Genomic DNA, 19,755 nt, shown 5'->3' with positions numbered 1-19,755 from the left:
ATCAACTCCTATCAATGTATGTTTAATGTGCTGATCATTAATCGCATGAACACCTGTGTCCTGTTGTTAATTTATTAATTGCTAATGTACTTTACATCAAATCCAGTGTAATCAGAATACTGAGACTATCTGTTACTTGTCATATGTTTATTGTGTGTTGTACCTTATTGTGTGTTTATTGTTATTGTCTATTATATATCTGTATGTTTGTCCATAATATAAGGATATCTGGCCAATATCTGATACTTATGGGAAACCAGGCCCCCTATTAAAAGCTTTAAATAGCTTGCTTGGGGTGACCTTTCACGCATCCGACTGTGTAATACTGTTTGTTGTATCATGTTGTATGTCTTGGATATTGCGTGAATAAACTCAAATCAAACTCAACTCAAACTATTATTATTCCTGTCCTTTATTATTGTGTGAAGGCGATAACCTTCACACATGTTATTCTACACCATTCACTTTATTATTATTATTAGTGTGAAGGTGAAGACCTTCACACTATTGTTATTCCTGTCCTTTATTAGTGTGAAGGTGAAGACCTTCACACTATTGTTATTCCTGCCCTTTATTAGTGTGAAGTTGAAGACCTTCACACTATTGTTATTCCTGTCCTTTATTAGTGTGAAGGTGAAGACCTTCACACTATTGTTATTCCTGTCCTTTATTATTATTATTAGAGTGAAGGTGAAGACTTATCATTTGTAACTCTCGTCATTTTCCCATTTATTTTATCATAATTTATTTTCCTTTTTATTCTTCCCGCTTATCATTTTTAACGCTTATCATTTGTAACTCTCATCATTTTCCCATTAATTTTATCATAATTTATTTTCCTTTTTATTCTTCCCGCTTATCATTTTTAACATTTGGCTTCGCCTTCACACGCAATTTCTCCAGAAATTGCAATTCTAGTTGTGTGAAGGCGAAGGCCTTCACACATTGTTATTCTACTTTATTATTATTATTATTATTATTATTGTGTGAAGGCGACGGCGTTCACACATTGTTATTCCACTTTATTATTATTATTGTGTGACGGCGAAGGCCTTCACACATTGTTATTCTACTTTATTATTATTATTATTGTACTTTATTTTGTGAAGGCGATGGCCTATGTTACGCATATGTTATTCTACACCATTCTCTATTTTTCAGACTATAAGTCGCTCTGGAGTATAAGTCGCACCAGCCATAAAATGCACAATAAAGTGAAAAAAAACATATATGTCGCACCGGAGTATAAGTCGCACTTTTGGGGCAAATTCATTTGTCAAAATCCAACACCAAGAACAGACATGAACCAGCAACAACAGGCTAAAGGATACGGTATGCTAACGTGACATATACACAAACGAGGAGCTGAGAATGGGCCTGACGTAACATTCAAAGTTATTCAAATAACTATTACATAAATAACACGTTTATCAAACCATCGGTGTCACTCCAATTCATGAAGCTAAGCAAAGTTACAAGCTACAACACAGCTATGAGCTACGCTACAAAGCTACGCTACAAGTTACGCTGCAAGCTACGCTACAAGCTACACCGAAAGCTGCAAGTGACAAGCCACAAAGCTACAGAACAGAAAACAACATCATGCCTGGAGATAGACACAAAGGTCGATCTTGGAAACGAGGAACCTCCTCACGACCAGCATCGGCAATTCTATGTGTGAACATTGAAGGGTTCTCTTCTGCAAAATGAACAATCTTAGCCACCCTGCAGAGCACCGGACTTAGCAGAGTTTATTGAGAAGGGACAGAAATGTGTTCAGCTGTGGCTGAACCACATCTAGCCAAGCCTTGTAACTAACTGCCTTGTAGCCACGATAAGAAGAAGAACTCCAATTCATTAAATCCATCGATCGTCCTTTATGTAAACAATGCCGCGTATGCGCAGCATATGCGCCGCACCGCTGACATCGGACTCGTTGTAAGTTGCATTTCTAATTATTCCACAGACTCATATAACAATATATGAAGTATATTTCAAATAACTATCATATTACAACAATATTATCAAACCATCTGTGTCACTCCAAATCATTAAATCCATCGATCAAATTCCTCGTCCTTTATGTCAACAACGCTGTGCGCGCCGCAAAGATCTAGTATATAACTATATTGTAGCATTAACAAAGTACCAGGAAAGACGTGGGCTTGGTAAACGGCTCTTTATTTAACAAAACAAGAGTTCAACGAGCCAAGAACTACTGAACTGTAACGATAAAAAGATATACAAGTTGCTACACAAAATAAAATATATCAAACAACTATAACATAAATACGTTTTTCAAACCTTGTGTCACTGCAAATCATTAAATCATCGTCGTCATCCCGTGATTGAATCCTTTGTCCTTTATGTAAACAACCGCCGCGCTGCTGACGTCACTTTCAGTTCAAATGACAGTAATCCCTTGCTACATCGCGGTTCGTTTATCGCGGTTTCACTACATCGCGGATTTTTGAATTTTGAAAATTTGTGAAAAAATTCACATAAGTCGCTCCTGAGTATAAGTCGCCCCCCCCACCAAAAAAACGCGACTTATAGTCCAAAAATTACGGTATTATTATTGTGTGAAGGCCATGCCCTTCACAAATATTTTATTCTACACCATTCTTTATTAATATTATTATTATTGTGTGAAGGCGATGGCCTTCACACATATGTTATTCTACACCATTCTATATTATTATTATTATTGTGTGAAGGCGATGGCCTTCACACATATGTTATTCTACACCATTCACTTTATTGTGTGAAGGCGATGGCCTTCACACATATGTTATTCTACTCCATTCTCTAATAATAATACTATTATTATTATTATTGTGTGAAGGCGATGGCCTTCATGCATACTATGTTATTCTACTCCATTCACTTTATTAGTGTGAAGGTGAAGACCCTCACACTATTGTTATTGCTGTCCTTTGTTATTATTATTATTAGAGTGAAGGTGGAGACCTTCACACTATTGTTATTCCTGTCTTTTATTACTATTATTAGTGTGAAGGTGAGGACCTTCACACTATTGTTATTCCTGTCCTTTATTATCCATCCATCCATTTTCTGAACCGCTTAGTCCCCACGGGGGTCGCGGGCGTGCTGGAGCCTATCCCAGCCGTCATCGGGCAGTAGGCGGGGGACACCCTGAACTGGTTGCCAGCCAATCGCAGGGCACACAGAGACAGACAACCAATCGCACTCACACTCACACGTAGGGACAATTTGGAGTCTTCAATCGGCCTACCAAGCATGTTTTTGGAATGTGGGAGGAAACCGGAGTGCCCGGAGAAAACCCACACGGGCCCGGGGAGAACATGCAAACTCCACACAGGGAGGGCCGGAGGTGGAATCGAACCCGCACCCTCCTAGCTGTGAGGCGGACGTGCTACCCAGTGCGCCACCGAGCCGCCCTCCTTTATTATTATTATTATTATTATTATTATTATTATTATTATTATTATTATTATTATTAGTAGTAGTAGTAGTAGTAGTAGTAGTAGTAGTGTTTAGGTGAAGACCTTCACACTATTGTTATCGCTGTCCTTTATTATTAGTGTGAAGGTGAAGACCTTCACACTATTGTTATTCCTGTCCTTTATTATTATTATTATTAGTGTGAAGGTGAAGACCTTCACACTATTGTTATTGCTGTCCTTTATTATCATTATTATTATTAGAGTGACGGTGAAGACCTTGTTATTGCTGTCTTTTATTATTAGTGTGAAGGTGAAGACCTTCACACTATTGTTATTGCTGTCCTTTATTAGTGTGAAGATGAAGACCTTCACACTATTGTTATTCCTGTCCTTTATTATTAGTGTGAAGGTGAAGACCTTCACACTATTGTTATTCCTGTCCTTTATTATTAGTGTGAAGGTGAAGACCTTCACACTAATCTTATTGCTGTCCTTTATTATTAGTGTGAAGGTGAAGACCTTCACACGATTGTTATTGCTGTAGTTTATTATTATTATTAGTGTGAAGGTGAAGACCTTCACACTATTGTTATTCCTGTCCTTTATTATTAGTGTGAAGGTGAAGACCTTCACACGATTGTTATTGCTGTACTTTATTATTATTATTATTAGTGTGAAGGTGAAGACCTTCACACTATTGTTAATGCTGTCCTTTATTATTATTAGTGTGAAGGTGAAGACTCTTTTCCTATTTATCTTTATCATTATTTATTTCCCTTTTTATTTTTCTTTATAATTTTTCCCATTTATCTTCATCATCATTCATTTCCCTTTTTATTTTTCCCATTTATCATTTTTCCCATTCATTTTATTTCTCATTATTTCCCTTTTTATTTTTCCCACTTATCATTTTTCCCATTTATTTTATTCATCATTTATCATCATTTATTTCCCTTTTTATTTTTCCCACTTATCATTTTTCCCATTTATTTTATTTATCATCATTTATCATTATTTATTTCCTTTTATTTTCCCACTTATTTTTCCCATTTATTTTATTTATCATCATTTATCATCATTTATTTCCCTTTTTATTTTTCCTGCTTATCATTTTAACACATCATTTTACCCATTTACTTTATTCATCATCATTTATCATCATTAATTTCCCTTTTTCATTTTTTGTTTTTTTCATTTTGAAAAAAGTAGAATAACAATAGTGCGAAGGTCTTCGCCTTCACACGCAATTTCTCCAGAAATTGCAATTTTAGTTGTGTGAAGGCGAAGGCCTTCACACATTGTTATTCTACTTTATTATTGTGTGAAGGCGAAGGCCTTCACACATTGTTATTCTACTTTATTATTGTAATTATTATTATTATTAAACACACCTCGAAATTACAACAGTCCTGTGGATCTGTCATCGATAACGGCATATATAATTGGGTGTCATCCGCGTAGCATTGAAAGCTAATATTATATTTACATATTATGTCCCCAAGCGGAATCATATAAATATTAAATAAAATCGGTCCGAGTACCGATCCCTGTGGGACACCACACGTAACATTATAAAGCTCAGAGGACGTATTACCATGGACCACTCGGTGCCTCCTGCCTGATAGATAGGAATTGAACCAGCTTAGTGCTGACCCTGAGATACCAACACAACTTTTAAGACGCCCTAATAAAATATCGAAGTCTACAGTGTCAAAGGCAGCACTAAGATCAAGTAGTAACAATACAGACGACGTATTTGAATCCATAGCTATGAGGAGATCATTAGTCACTTTAGCAAGTGCTGTCTCCGTAGAATGATTAGCTCTAAAACCAGACTGAAAAGATTCATATCGATTATTAGCGACCATGTAATCAATAAGCTGCTGCGCTACTACTTTTTCGAGAAGTTTTGCTATGAATGGGAAGTTTGAAACTGGCCTATAATTACTGAGACAGTCCGGGTCAAGATTTGCTCGCTTAAGTAGTGGTTTAATAATAGCGGTTTTAAAGGCTATTGGCACTATCCCAGAGGAAACAGACAGATTGATTATATTTAAGACGGACGGTCCTAAAATTGGAAATAATTCTTTAAGTAGTTTGGCTCGAAGCGGGTCGAGTAAACATGTTGTTTGTTTAGCCGTACTAACCAATTTTGTAAGCATTTCAAGGGACACGCTTTTAAAATTTGAGAGGGTTATTGCATGATCCCCAGCGCTAGTAACCGGCGGAGCGATTGGCATGGTATTCTTGATCTCGTCCCTAATGGACTCAATCTTTTGAGCAAAAAATTTCATAAACTCGTCAGCTGAGTGGAAGGAGCTATCGGGGGTCGGCTGGCGCAGAGTTAGCTTTGCCACTGTATCAAATAGGTATTTAGGATTGTTTTTATTAAGATTAATGACTTGCAAAAAATAACGAGTTTTTGCTAAAATAAGCGCATCATTATATTTCAGCAGGCTGTCCTTCCATGCCTGATGGAAAACCTCAAGTTTGGTTAAACGCCATCTGCGCTCATGCTTTCTACATAATTGTTTAAACGTACGTGTTTCATCTGTGAACCACGGAGTTGGCCATCTACGGCGAGTTTTCGGACGTAGCGGTGCCACAGAGTCGATGGCTTTTAATAATGTCGCATTGAATTCATTTGTAAGATTATCGATAGAGCCACTGCATGCGGGAAACATGGCGGTTGCCGGCGACAGTAACTTACTAAAATTACGGCTGCTATAATTCTGATTGCTCTCTTGTCTTTGACAAGGAACTAAAATTTCAAATTTTATTAAGAAATGATCAGACAGAACAGTAGTGTATGGCAGTACTGCTATATTTGAGGTTGCTAGTCCCCGGGATAATTCCAGATCTAAGGTATTTCCATTCTTATGCGTTGCTGCCTGTACAGCTTGCGTAAAACCAAACGTATCGATTAAAGTTTGAAATGCCGAAGTCAGTGGTTCTGACGGTGAATTCATGTGGATGTTGAAATCACCCATGATAACTATATTATCTGCATTTGTCACTAGATCAGCCACAACTTCTGAAAATTCATCCAGGAAGCCAGAGTAAGCCCCGGGTGGGCGGTAAATAACAACAAGATAAAATGACAGTAACGCAGTGGATCGCACAATGAGAACTTCAAATGTTTTAAATACGTGAATTGAGCGAGGCCTAAATCTAAGCTCAGAATTTGAGATGAGGGTGACACCCCCACCCTTTTTTCGAGGACGAGCCACATGCGAGCTCAAAAAATTTGGAGGCGTTAAGTGGCAGCAGTTCATTAGGTTTTAACCAGGTCTCGCAAAGACCAAAAACGCTTAGATTATGTTCCGTGATAAGGTCATTAACGAGAACTGCTTTTGTATGAAGTGATCTAATATTCATAAAACCGAATTTAAGTGTAATCGGTTGATCAGGGTGCGTATCTATCGAAGAATTTTTAAACGGGATGCGAGTAAAATTGTGTTCTCTAGGCCTAATATCACCTCTCAAAAGTTTATTAGGGCGGTGGGATGAAACGACCGTGGGAATTTGATGATGAATATTTGTTACACATGTGAAGTTATCTAAAACAGGCACCGTTTCATCAGCAAGACCGGTCGGGACGGAGTGATTGGATTTGTCTACTACCCCAGTAGAAAGTGTGTTTATGTGTACTGCAGCACTATTTAAACTGTCGCGCTCTAGTCTACACGAGGAGCTATGTGTATGCTGAAAGTCTAGCCTAGCGCTAGTTAACTTTAACTTAAAAGACTCCAAACCCATCCTCACAGGTGGTCTAATCACCTGTGCCCTGGCCTGCTCTAGAGTGACCTGTCATGAGTGGCTCAGACAGTAATCTATATTCCTAGAAAGAGTGAAGGCGCCTTCACGGTTAGGGTGAAGGCCGTCCTTCCTCAGCAGGTCGGGGCGGCCCCAGAAGGATGACCAGTTATCTATAAAATACAGTCCCTGCTTTTTACAGAACCCAGCCATCCATCGATTAAGGGAGACTAATCTACTAAACCTCTCATCAGTGCCTCTCCCAGGCAGGGGGCCAGAGACAAATACTCGATGACGACTCATCTTTCTGGCAAGATCACAAGTCCTCGCTATGTTTTTTTTTGTGATCTCTGATTGTCTCATCCTAACATCATTGGAGCCGACGTGTATTACTATGTCCGAGTAGCTAGTGTTGTTGGAACTACGCTGTTGACTAAGCCTATTGCGAGTCAGCTCCCTAAGATTAGCTTCTATGTCGGGTGCTCTGCCCCCAGGAATACACATTACCGTGGCTGGATTTTTAAGCGTAATGTTGCGGGTAATGGAGTCGCCTATGACCAAAGTGCGAGGGCCAGTAGACCGAGATGACTTTGGACGGCTATGCGTCTTACCTGGCTCATCGCGATTAGCAAGCCGCTTGGGGCTAATGCTAACCGGGCTAGCGGGCTGACTACAGCCCGCGTCTGTGTCCGCCGCAACTACTGTTATCGCACTATTCTGCTCTAACTGGCGGACACGTCCCTCTAGCAGAGACAACCTCTCTAAGAGAAGGGTGCAGTTGGTGCACGAAGCCGTACATACCTCTTGGTCCGCTGCCATACTTTGTGTCCGAAGAGCGACAATCTGTCAGAACAACCCGGAAGCCGGAAGTTATGAAAGTGTTCCATCTGAGAATATAGACCAGGTTCCCATAACGCGAAGGCGGACGCCCTGTCGCGTTTGTTTCCTGGGGGGGAGGAGGGACAGGGTCCGCCTCCCACTATCCTCCCGAGCTCGGTTCGGGTGGCGGCTCTTACATGGGAGATCGAACGCCAAGTGGAAGCCGCATCACGCGATCAACCCGGCCCCAGCAACTGCCCGGAGGGCCGCCTGTTCGTCCCTGAAGGCCTGCGGTCGTCCGTGCTGCAATGGGCGCACGACTCACGCCTGGCCTGTCATCCCGGCGCGGCACGCACGAGGTACGCGGTGGCACAGCGTTTCTGGTGGCCCACCTGGCAAGTGGACACCAGCGATTACGTCAGAGCCTGCTCAATTCGTAACCGCTACAAGACGTCTACTCGTCCTCCGGCCGGGCTGCTTCAACCCTTGCCGGTTCCCCAGCGTCCCTGGTCTCACCTGTCAATCGACTTTGTCACGGGCCTCCCCCCCCCCTTAGAGGGAAACACGGTGGTCCTCACGGTGGTGGACCGTTTTAGCAAGATGACGCATTTCATCCCTCTGCCTAAGCTCCCATCTGCAAAGCAGACGGCGTCCATCATGGTGCGGGAGGTGTTTCGTCACCACGGTCTCCCACAAGACATCGTGTCAGACCGAGGACCTCAATTCGCTTCCACCTTCTGGACGGAGTTCTGCTGACTCCTCGGCGCCACGGCCAGCCTCTCCTCGGGGTTTCACCCTCAGTCCAACGGTCAAGCGGAGCGCCTGAACCAGGAACTGGGCAGGTCTCTCCGATGCATGGCCGCCGGGGACCAGCGCGGGTGGGTCCAACAGCTTCCCTGGGTAGAGTACGCTCACAATTCCCTCCCCAGCTCGGCTACGGGACTTTCGCCTTTCCACTGCGTCTTCGGGTACCAGCCACCCTTGTTCGCCCACCAGGAGCGTGGTGCGGCGTGCCCGTCGGCCCAGGCTTGTGTCCGCCGTTGTCATCGTGCCTGGGCGAGGGGCCGGGTCACTCTTCTCCGCTCTGTTTCAGGCTACGCCCGCCAGGCGAACAAGCACCGGACACCGGCTCCGGAGTACAGAGTGGGGCAGCGTGTGTGGCTCTCGACGCGGGATTTGCCGCTGCAAGCAGGATCCCGCAAACTGGCGCCCCGCTTTGTTGGACTGTTCCCTATTCAGAAGGTGATTGGCCCGGCCGCAGTCCGTCTTCTCCTTCCAGAGTCCATGAAGGTTCACCCCACGTTCCACGTGTCCCGTGTGCGGCCCATCCATGAGAGCGCGTTGGCGCCGGCGCCCGCTCCGCCGCCGCCGCCCCAGCTCGTTGATGGGGGCCCGGCTTACGCTGTCCGCTCCCTGCTCTGATCGCGGCGGCGCGGTCGTGGCCTCCAATACCTCGTGGATTGGGAGGGTTATGACGACGCGCACCGCTCCTGGGTTCCGAGCCGCTGGATACTCGACCGTTCGCTCATCACGGAGTTCCATCGCTGCCATCCGGACCAACCGGGTCCTCGGCGCGGGCGCCCGAGGAGGGACGAGGGGACCAGGGGTGAGGGTCCGGGGAGGTCTTGTCCGCCGGTACCGGGGTCTTCTGCTCCCGCGTCCGTCGATCCTGCGTCTGGCGAGGTGTCGGACGTTTCGGCGGTGTGCTGACCCCCCCACCTGGTCACCCGGGGTATTGCCTTCCTTTTTTTTTTTGTTTTTGGTTCCTGGGGACGTCGGGAGCCGTCCCTTGTGGGTGGGGTTCTGTCACGTGCTGGTGCCACCGGCGACAGGACCACGCCCCCCTGTCAGTGGAATCGCCGTCACCTGCCACGGGCTCATGGACAGCGCTATATCAGCGCCGCCAGCGCAGACCTGAGTGTCAGTCTGTCCCTTGATCCCTCTTTGCTCATCAGTCCCTGAGATACTGACTCGCTTGACTATTGGAAATCCCGCAGAATCGCTTGTCCTCTCCAGCCCGATCGCCGCTCCAGCACTAGCTGTTACCATCATCCCCTTCCACTATAAAGTCTGTCGCTACGCACTTGGCTGTACTGTCCGTTCCCTTACACCTAACTAGTCCTACATGCTTCAACCGATTCATCCCGTTCAAACTTTCACACATTCCAAAAATTCATGGCATGCTTGCTACCATTTTTTTTGTTCATAACATTTACCGTTTTGGTGTAATTAGCAAATTTGTGACTTATAATTCCCCATTCATTCTTAATGGCAGTTTCAACACGAGCCATTTCCCTGAGTGGGTTCGAATTTTACATGTGTCACATTGGGCGTCTCACCATTACACACACTCACATGACACTGGCTGCAATATTTTTCATAATAAACATCCATCCATCCATCCATCCATCCATCCATCCATCCATCCATCCATCCATCCATCCATCCATCCATCCATCTTCTTCCGCTTATCCGGGGTCGGGTCGCGGGGGCAGCAGCTTTAGGAGGAACTCCCAGACTTCCCTCTCCCCAGCCACTTCATCCAGCTCATCCCGGGGGATCCCAAGGCGTTCCCAGGCCAGCTGAGAGACATAGTCTCTCCAGCGCGTCCTGGGTCGTCTCCGGGGTCTCCTACCGGTGGGACATGCCCGGAACACCTCCCCAGGGAGGCGTCCAGGAGGCATCCTGATAAGATGCCCGAGCCACCTCATCTGGCTCCTCTCAACGTGGAGGAGTAGCGACTCTACTCCGAGTCTCTCCCGGATGACTGAGCTTCTCACCCTATCTCTAAGGGAGAGCCCGGACATCCTGCGGAGAAAACTCATTTCGGCCGCTTGTATCCGAGATCTCGTTCTTTACGACCCATAGCTCGTGACCATAGGTGAGGGTAGGAGCGTAAATCGACCGGTAAATTGAGAGCTTTGCCTTTTGGCTCAGCTCTCTCTTCACCACAACGGACCGGTACAGGGTCCGCATTACTGCCGACGCTGCACCGATCCGCCTGTCGATCTCACGCTCCATCCTCCCCTCACTCGTGAACAAGACTCCAAGATACTTGAACTCCTCCACTTGGGGCAGGATCTCATCCCCGATCCGGAGAGGGCATTCCACCCTTTTCCGATCAAGGACCATAGACTCGGATTTGGAGGTGCTGACCCTCATCCCGACCGCTTCACACTCGGCTGCGAACCGTTCCAGCGAGAGCTGGAGATCACGGCCTGAAGAAGCCAACAGCACCGCGTCATCTGCAAAAAGCAGAGACGCGATGCTGAGGTCCCCAAACCGGACCCCCTCAACGCCTCGGCTGCGCCTAGAAATTATGTCCATAAAAATTATGAACAGAATCGGTGACAAAGGGCAGCCTTGGCGGAGTCCAACCCTCACTGGGAACGAATCCAACTTACTGCCGGAAATGCGGACCAGACTCTGGCATCGGTGATACAGGGACCGAACCGCCCTTATCAGTTGGCTCGGCACCCCGTACTCCCGAAGCACCCTCCACAGAACCTCCCGAGGGACACGGTCGAACGCCTTCTCCAAGTCTACAAAACACATGTGGACTGGTTGGGCGAACTCCCATGCACCCTCGAGGATCCTGCCGAGGGTGTAGAGCTGGTCCACTGTTCCACGGCCAGGACGAAAGCCACACTGCTCCTCCTGAATCCGAGGTTCGACCTCCCGATGGACCCTCCTCTCCAGCACCCCTGAATAGACCTTACCAGGGAGGCTGAGGAGTGTGATTCCCCTGTAATTGGAACACACCCTCCGGTCCCCCTTCTTAAAGAGGGGAACCACCACTCCAGTCTGCCAATCCAGAGGCACTGTCCCCGATGTCCACGCAACGTTGTAGAGGCGTGTCAGCCATGACAGCCCCACAACATCCAGAGCCTTTAAGAACTCCGGGCGGATCTCATCCACCCCCGGGGCCTTGCCACCGAGGAGTTTTTTAACTACCTCAGTGACTTCGACCCCAGAGATTGGAGAATCCGCCTCAGAGTCTCCAGGCCCTGCTTCCTCAATGGAAGGCGTGTAGGTGGAATTGAGGAGGTCTTCGAAGTATTCTCCCCACCGACTCACGACGTCCCGAGTCGAGGTCAGCAGCACGCCATCCCCACTGTAAACAGTGTTGACGTTGCACTGCTTCCCCCTCCTGAGACGCCGGATGGTGGACCAGAATTTCCTCGAAGCCGTCCGAAAGTCATTCTCCATGGCCTCACCAAACTCCTCCCACACCCGGGTTTTTGCATCAGCAAACGCCGAAGCCGCGTTCCGCTTGGCCATCCGGTACCTGTCAGCTGCCTCCGGAGTCCCGCAGGCCAAAACGGCCCGATAGGACTCCTTCTTCAGCTTGACGGCATCCCTTACCGCCGGTGTCCACCAGCGGGTTCGGGGATTGCCGCCACGACAGGCACCAACGACCTTAGGCCACAGCTCCGGTCAGCCGCCTCAACAATGGAGGCGCGGAACATGGTCCACTCAGACTCAATGTCCCCCGCCTCCCCCGGGACGTGGGAAAAGCTCTGCCGGAGGTGGGAGTTGAAGCTCTTCCTGACAGGAGATTCTGCCAGACGTTCCCAGCAGACCCTCACAGAGCGTTTGGGTCTGCCAGGTCGGACCGGCATCTTCCCCCACCATCGGAGCCAACCCACCACCAGGTGGTGATCAGTTGACAGCTCCGCCCCTCTCTTCACCCGAGTGTCCAAAACATGCGGCCGCAAATCCGATGACACGACTACAAAGTCGATCATCGAACTGTGGCCTAGGGTGTCCTGGTGCCAAGTGCACACATGGACACCCTTATGTTTGAACATGGTGTTCATTATTGAAAATCCGTGTCGAGCACAGAAGTCCAACAATAGAACACCGCTCGGGTTCAGATCGGGGGGGCCGTTCCTCCCAATCACGCCCTTCCAGGTCTCACTGTCATTGCCCACGTGAGCATTGAAGTTACCCAGTAGAACGATGGAGTCCCCAGAAGGAGCGCTCTCCAGCACTTCCTCCAGGGACCCCAAGAATGGTGGGTACTCTGAGCTGCCGTTTGGTGCATAGACACAAACAACAGTCAGGACCCGTCCCCCCACCCGAAGGCGGAGGGAGGCTACCCTCTCGTTCACCGGGGTGAACCCCAATGTGCAGGCGCCCAGCCTGGGGTCAATAAGTATACCCACACCTGCTCGACGCCTCTCACCGTGGGCAACTCCAGAGTGGAAGAGAGTCCAAGCCCCTCTCGAGAGGGCTTGTACCGGAACCCAAACTGTGTGTGGAGGCTAGTCCGACTATATCGAGTCGGAATTTTTCTGCCTCGCACACCAGCTCGGGCTCCTTTCCAGCCAGAGAGGTGACATTCCATGTCCCAAGAGCCAGCTTCTGCAGCCGGGGATCAGACCGCCAAGATCCCTGCCTTTGGCCGCCGCCCAGCTCACTCTGCACCCGACCCCTTTGGCCCCTCCCACATGTGGTGAGCCCATGGGAAGGGGGACCCACTTTTCCTTTTCGGGCTGTGCCCGGCTGGGCCACCAGACGCTCGCCTTCGAACCCCGCCTCCAGGCCTGGCTCCAGAGGGGGGCCCCGGTGACCCGCGTCCGGGCGAGGGAAAACGAAGTCCATTTATTTTTCTCATCATCTATTCCAATTCAATTTTGAAATTCACGGCAAATACTCCAAAATTTCTTTTTACACTTCTCATTTCTACATTTCTCAAGTAACTCGTTTCAACATCATTGTGCAGCATTCCCTAAGAATTTATTCAGTTTCTTCGCCTTCACACGCAATTTCTCCAGAAATTGCATTTTGTAGTTTACTTTTAAAACTGCTAAGCTGCAGCCAAATGTTTTATTCATATAAAAGTGCCGTGGCTATTATTTTACTTTTACACAAATATAGGAAATACTTAAATAGGCCTACAGTTCAAAGTTTAATCTATTTCAAAGTACACCTACAAATGCACATTGCATTTATGTTGTTATATTCAGTGGTTGTGACAGGTAAAATAAATAAAAGAGGAAAACTTTTAAAAGTTTACAAGCGCTGTTATTCTTTGCGGCTCCCGATAACTTTCTTTGGGTAGAAGAGGGGGCAAAATGGGTCTTATGGCTCTTTTGATAGTAAAGGTTGCAGACCCCTGATCTAGTGAATAAAGTGCTATACAGCTAAGTACTAGTAGAGGGTGCTAGTGATATGCATATACAGTAGCACAAGAGTCTGGGGAGACAGCAAAAAATGTAAACTGCCATGGAGACCAGTTAAGAGTCACCGCAATAAAGTCAACTCAAACGACAAACTTGTGCATACATTGATAGAGTAATATCTCAAAATATTACAAAACATCAGGAATGTCGTAAAATAATGAATCAGTGGCCTGAGGAGGGCAGCTCTGTGGAGCATTGGTTATCACGTCCGCCTCAGCGTTAGGAAGGTGCGGGTTCGATTTCCACTTCCGCCCCTCCCTGTGTGGTGTTTGCATGTTCTCCCCGAGCCCGCGTGGGTTTTGTCCACATCCCATAAACATGCATGGTAAGTGTCAGCCTCAGCAATATATAGGAGCGGCAAAACATTAGTAGGCTATTAGATATCATTTGTTGAGAGAATAGTGAATGTGGTGCTTCCAAGGAATACATTGATCTGTGGACTGATCATTTTGGGAGATGTTGGCCAAAGCATCAGTGAAGATGCTTATGGTGAGGAGGTGGAGCCTGTCTGTCTATTCGAGATTCATCATGTCAGATTTTTAATGATAGATTGATACTTAAAACATTGTTCTTTTTTGCAGTTGTAGAGGACATAACCAAGCAGCGGGAGCCTCTGCCCAGCATGGAAGCCATCTATCTGATAACACCTTCAGATGAGGTAATAAGAAATCTGTGAAAAAACAAAGAAACCATAGTTTCAAAAGATATATACGTATATATAGTATGTGTATATATGTATGTATATCTCTCCCAAAACTAATCACAAATGGAAACTGAGTCTCATGTTTGTTTTGCGCAGTTTATTAAATGTGCTTAAAAATTTGATACAAAATACAATATCAAAATATTTTTAAATTAATTTTAGAAATGTTTCAAAAATCCCCTTTCGTCTCATGAACTCAATCTCGTGATGTTGTGGGGTTTGTGTCTCGTCCTATCCCTAAGAGATATATAAACTGTATACATATATACACTGCTCCACACCCTGGACAAAACCCACAGTGCTCGCCCTGAATCTGATATTCGACTTCCCGATGGACCCACCCATCCAGGCTCCAGCATCCCTGAATAGACCTTACCAGAAAGGCTGACGACCTCTGTAGTTGCCAGCACCCTCCGGTCTGCCTTCTTAAAAAGAGGGCCCATCACCCCTTCTTACCAATCCAGAGGCACTGTCCCCAAAGTCCATGTGATGTATAGAGGCGTGCGAACCAGCTTTGCCATCAAGGAGGTTTTTAACCACCTCGGTAACTTCAGCCCCAGAGATAGGAGATCCCAGCTCATTTAGATCACAATTCCAGATTGCCCACGTGAGCATTAAAATTCCCAAACAGAACAAGGGAGTCTCCAGTTGGAATGGGATCCAGCACACCTTCCAAAGACTTCCAAAAGTGTGGGTACTCTGAGCTCTTGTTTGGTATGCAGTAATCCCTATTTATCGCGGATAATTGGCTCCTAGACCACCCGCGATAGGTGAAAATCCACGAAGTAGTGTCATCCTCTCATTTTTAACATACATACATTTTTTGTATCAATAAATGTATATTAAACCATATAAGTGCATATGTTATCATTAGAACATTAACTAACATGTAAATACTATATTAATAGTATAAATGACATACAGAAAATAATGTATAAATAGTATAAATATAATACGTGTGTGTGTATGCGTGTGTGTGTGTGCGTGTGTGCGCAACATGTAGATGTAGCTGGAGTATACATTCTGTAAATGTTTTTAGAAGTATTTTATTATAACTTTTAGATACAAATGATAAAGTAAATATGTTTTTAAAACTCTTTTTTATTATAACAATTTTTCTATAACAAGGTACAACATTGTAAATATGTTTTTAGAACTTTTATTATTATTAAAAATAATAAAACAAGGTACAAGTGTACGTAGTGCAGTTGTGTGGGCACTCCCTTCCTTCTGCTGGCGTGCAGGCAACTTTCGTACCATAATTCCTAAATTTTTATTTTTATTTTTTTATTTTTTGGGGGGAAATCCGCAATGTACTGAAGCCACGATAAATGTACACGATATAGCGGGATATTACTGTATAGGCACAAACAATAATCATTAAGGTGGAGGGAGGTTACGCTCTCATCCATTGGGGCAGTGCATCTCAATCATTTCCTGTGATGCCCCCTGAGGGAGAAGAAAACATTTCACGCCCCCCCATGTTATTAACATTAAAGAAAAAAGAAAGATCAACTTACAATAAATAACTTTATTAATAACATTGTATTTTTAGTCTGTAAGAGAACAGATTCAATGTGCACCACTTTGCCTGAAATTAAAAAATTAATTATAATTATTGAAACGATAGACATTCTTGACCAACTGCCATTTTATGCTGAAAAAAATACAATAAAATAATAATAAACACATGATATTAAATTAAATAACAGCAATAAATAATATTCTATTCAAAGTAATCAGCAACATTAACTCAGTAGCACAATATAAAAAATATTTTAACCTACAGAACAAAAATGAATAAAACAATTTGTGCTGTTTTTTCAATCAAAATGAGGCAGCATGACGGAGACCATATCCACGGCTGCAGGTAGTAGCTCTTCTGCAATGGTGTGTGTTCTTTTGCACTGAGCAATTTGGTACGCTGCTTTATATGATGCTTACAGTGCTTGCTGATTGACAAAAGTAGCATTCACAAAGTGGGATGATTGATGGCAATATTCAGCCCGTTTTCGCTGAAAAACCTCAAGCATCTTATCAGCGTGATTGGGGTGCAATGACTTTAAGTGCCGCCTTAATTTATTTGGCTTCATACTGTCCGCTGCCAACATTGTAAGGCACAGTAAACACACCGGTATTTCCTCGTCTCCCATCGTAGTCACACTGAAGCCGAGCGCTACGTACGCTTCGTCATATTTCCTTGTCTTAGCTTTCGTGTGACTCTCAATTCTCTTATCTCCGTCTCTCTCCACCGTTCTTTTCATCCATCTTTCCATCCATCTTCTTCCGCTTATCCGGGGTCGGGTCGCGGGGGCAGCAGCTTTAGGAGAGACTCCCAGACTTCCCCCTCCCCAGCCACTTCATCCAGGTTATCCCGGGAGATACCAAGGCATTTCCAGGCCAGCTGAGAGACATAGTCTCTCCAGCACGTCCTGGGTTGTCCCCGGGGTCTCCTACCGGTGGGACATGCCCGGAAGACCTCCCCAGGGAAGTGTCCAGGAGATATCCTGATGAGATGCCCGTGCCACCTCATCTGGCTCTTCTCCACGTGGAGGAGCAGCGGCTCTACTCAGAGTCTCTCCCCGATGACAGAGCTTTTCACCTTATTTCTAAGGGAGAGCCCGGACACCCTGCGGAGGAAACTCATTTCGGCCGCTTGTATCCTGGATCTCGTTTTTTCGGTCACGAACCATAGCTCGTGACCATAGGTGAGGGTCGGAGTATGATCGACCGGTAAATCGAGAGCTTTGCCTTTCGGCTCAGCTCTCTCTTTACCACGACGGACCAGTACAGAGTCCGCATTACTGCCAACGGTGCACCAATCCGCCTGTCGATCTCGCGCTCCATCCTGCCCTCACTCGTGAACAAGACCCCAAGATACTCCTCCACTTGGGGCAGGATCTCATCCCTGATCCGGAGAGGGCATTCCACCCTTTTCCGACCAAGGACCATACGTAGACTCGGATTTGGAGGTGCTGACCTTCATCCCGACCGCTTCACACTCGGCTGCGAACCGCTCCAGTGAGAGCTGGAGATCACGGCCTGAAGAAGCCAACAGCACCACGTCGTCTGCAAAAAGCAGAGACGCGATACTGAGATCACCAAACTGGACCCCCTCAACGTCTCAGCTGCGCCTAGAAATTCTATCGATAAAAATTATGAACAGGGCAGCCTTGGCGGAGTCCAACCCTCACTGGGAACGAATCTGACTTACTGCCGGAAATGCGGACCAAACTCTGACATCGGTGATACAGGGACCGAACCGCCCTTATCAGTTGGCTCGGCACCCCGTACTCCCAAAGCACCCTCCACAGAACCTCCTGAGGGACACGGTTGAACGCCTTCTCCAAGTCCACAAAACGCATGTGGACTGGTTGGGAGAACTTCCATGCACCCTCGAGGATCCTGCCGAGCGTGTAGAGCTGGTCCACTGTTCCACGGCCAGGACGAAAGCCACACTGCTCCTCCTGAATCCGAGGTTCGACCTCCCAATGGACCCTCCTCTCCAGCACCCCTGAATAGACCTTACCAGGGAGGCTGAGGAGTGTGATTCCCCTGTAATTGGAACACACCCTCCGGTCCCCCTTCCTAAAGAGGAGAACCACCACCCCAGTCTGCCAATCCCCGATCTCCACGCAATGTTGTAGACTCAGCCATGACAGCCCCACAACATCCACAGCCCTTAAGAACTCCGTGCGGATCTCATCCACCCCCGGGGCCTTGCCACCGAGGAGTTTTTTAACTACCTCAGTGACTTCGACCCCAGAGATTGGAGAGTCCGCCTCAGAGTCTCCAGGCCCTGCTTCCACAATGGAAGGTGTGTAGGTGGAATTGAGGAGATCTTCAAAGTATTCTCCCCACCGACTCACGATGTCCCGAGTCGAGGTCAGCAGCACGCCATCTCCACTGTAAACAGTGTTGACGGTGCACTGCTTCCCCTTCCTGCGACGCCGGATGGTGGACCAGAATTTCCTCGAACCCGTCCAGAAGTCATTCTCCATGGCCTCACCAAACTCCTCCCACGCCCAGGTTTTTGCCTCAGCAACCGTCGAAGCCGTGTTCCGCTTGGCATCCTGTCGGCTGCCTCCGGAGTCCCGCAGGCCAAAACGGCCCGATAGGACTCCTTCAGCTTGACGGCATCCTTTACCGCCGGTGTCCACCAGCGGGTTCGGGGATTGCCACCACGACAGGCACCAACGACCTTACGGCCACATTTTCGGTCGGCTGCCTCAACAATGGAGGCACGGAACATGGTCCACTCGGATTCAATGTCCCCCGCCTCCCCCGGGACGTGGGAAAAGTTCTGCTGGAGGTGGGAGTTGAGGCTCTTCCTGACAGGGGATTCTGCCGGATGTTCCCAGCAGACCCTCACAGAGCGTTTGGGTCTGCCAGGTCAGACCGGCATCTTCCCCCACCATCGGAGCCAACCCACCACCAGGTGGTGATCAGTTGATAGCTCCGCCCCTCTCTTCACCAGAGTGTCCAAAACATGCGGCCTCAAATCCGATGACATGACTATTTTTCTTGATTTTGTAAGCATTATATTCTGTATTTTTTCCCCTTTTTTATGCTCTATGTTCTTTGTTTTTTAATCCTTCTTATGTAAAGCACATTGAGTTGCCTTGTGTGTGAAATGCGCTATATAAATAAATCTGCCTTGCCTTGCCTAATGTCAAACGCACCTCTTTCAATAAGGTGCCCCCGGCTTCCCGGTAACGGGTTTGTCTTAGCCGGGTTCGGAGATTCGTCCGTAATCTAACCACCCGAGTTAAATTAACTCCACCGGAATCAATCTAATTTCTGTACGACGCCAATCCCTCTCAAGTCACCCGAAGCTCGAGCCGAGTAACTCAATTCGAGG

The 19,755-nt window shown here is 46.7% G+C and overlaps 1 protein-coding gene across 7 annotated transcripts in view; it reads left to right on the top strand.

Moving 5' to 3' along the window:
- LOC125994536 (syntaxin-binding protein 1-like) overlaps positions 1-19,755 on the top strand; it is a 114,454-nt gene that overhangs the window by 14,024 nt on the left and 80,675 nt on the right. For 3 of the 7 annotated variants that reach the window (XM_049763877.2, XM_049763876.2, XM_049763875.2), the window contains exons 1-2: positions 8,578-9,245; positions 14,773-14,849. In XM_049763877.2, the coding sequence (XP_049619834.2) occupies positions 8,855-9,245; positions 14,773-14,849 (468 nt within the window). In that variant the 5' untranslated portion in view covers positions 8,578-8,854. Of the gene's footprint in view, positions 1-8,576; positions 9,246-13,477; positions 14,681-14,772; positions 14,850-19,755 lie in introns of those variants that run through there. The other 4 variants (XM_049763880.2, XM_049763879.2, XM_049763878.2 and 1 more) reach the window with 3 other exon arrangements.

The sequence above is a fragment of the Syngnathus scovelli genome, chromosome 3, assembly GCF_024217435.2.
Source record: "Syngnathus scovelli strain Florida chromosome 3, RoL_Ssco_1.2, whole genome shotgun sequence".
Taxonomy (NCBI): Eukaryota; Metazoa; Chordata; class Actinopteri; order Syngnathiformes; family Syngnathidae; genus Syngnathus; species Syngnathus scovelli.
Note: the sequence above shows the minus strand (reverse complement) of the source record. Positions and strands in the feature narration are given on the sequence as shown.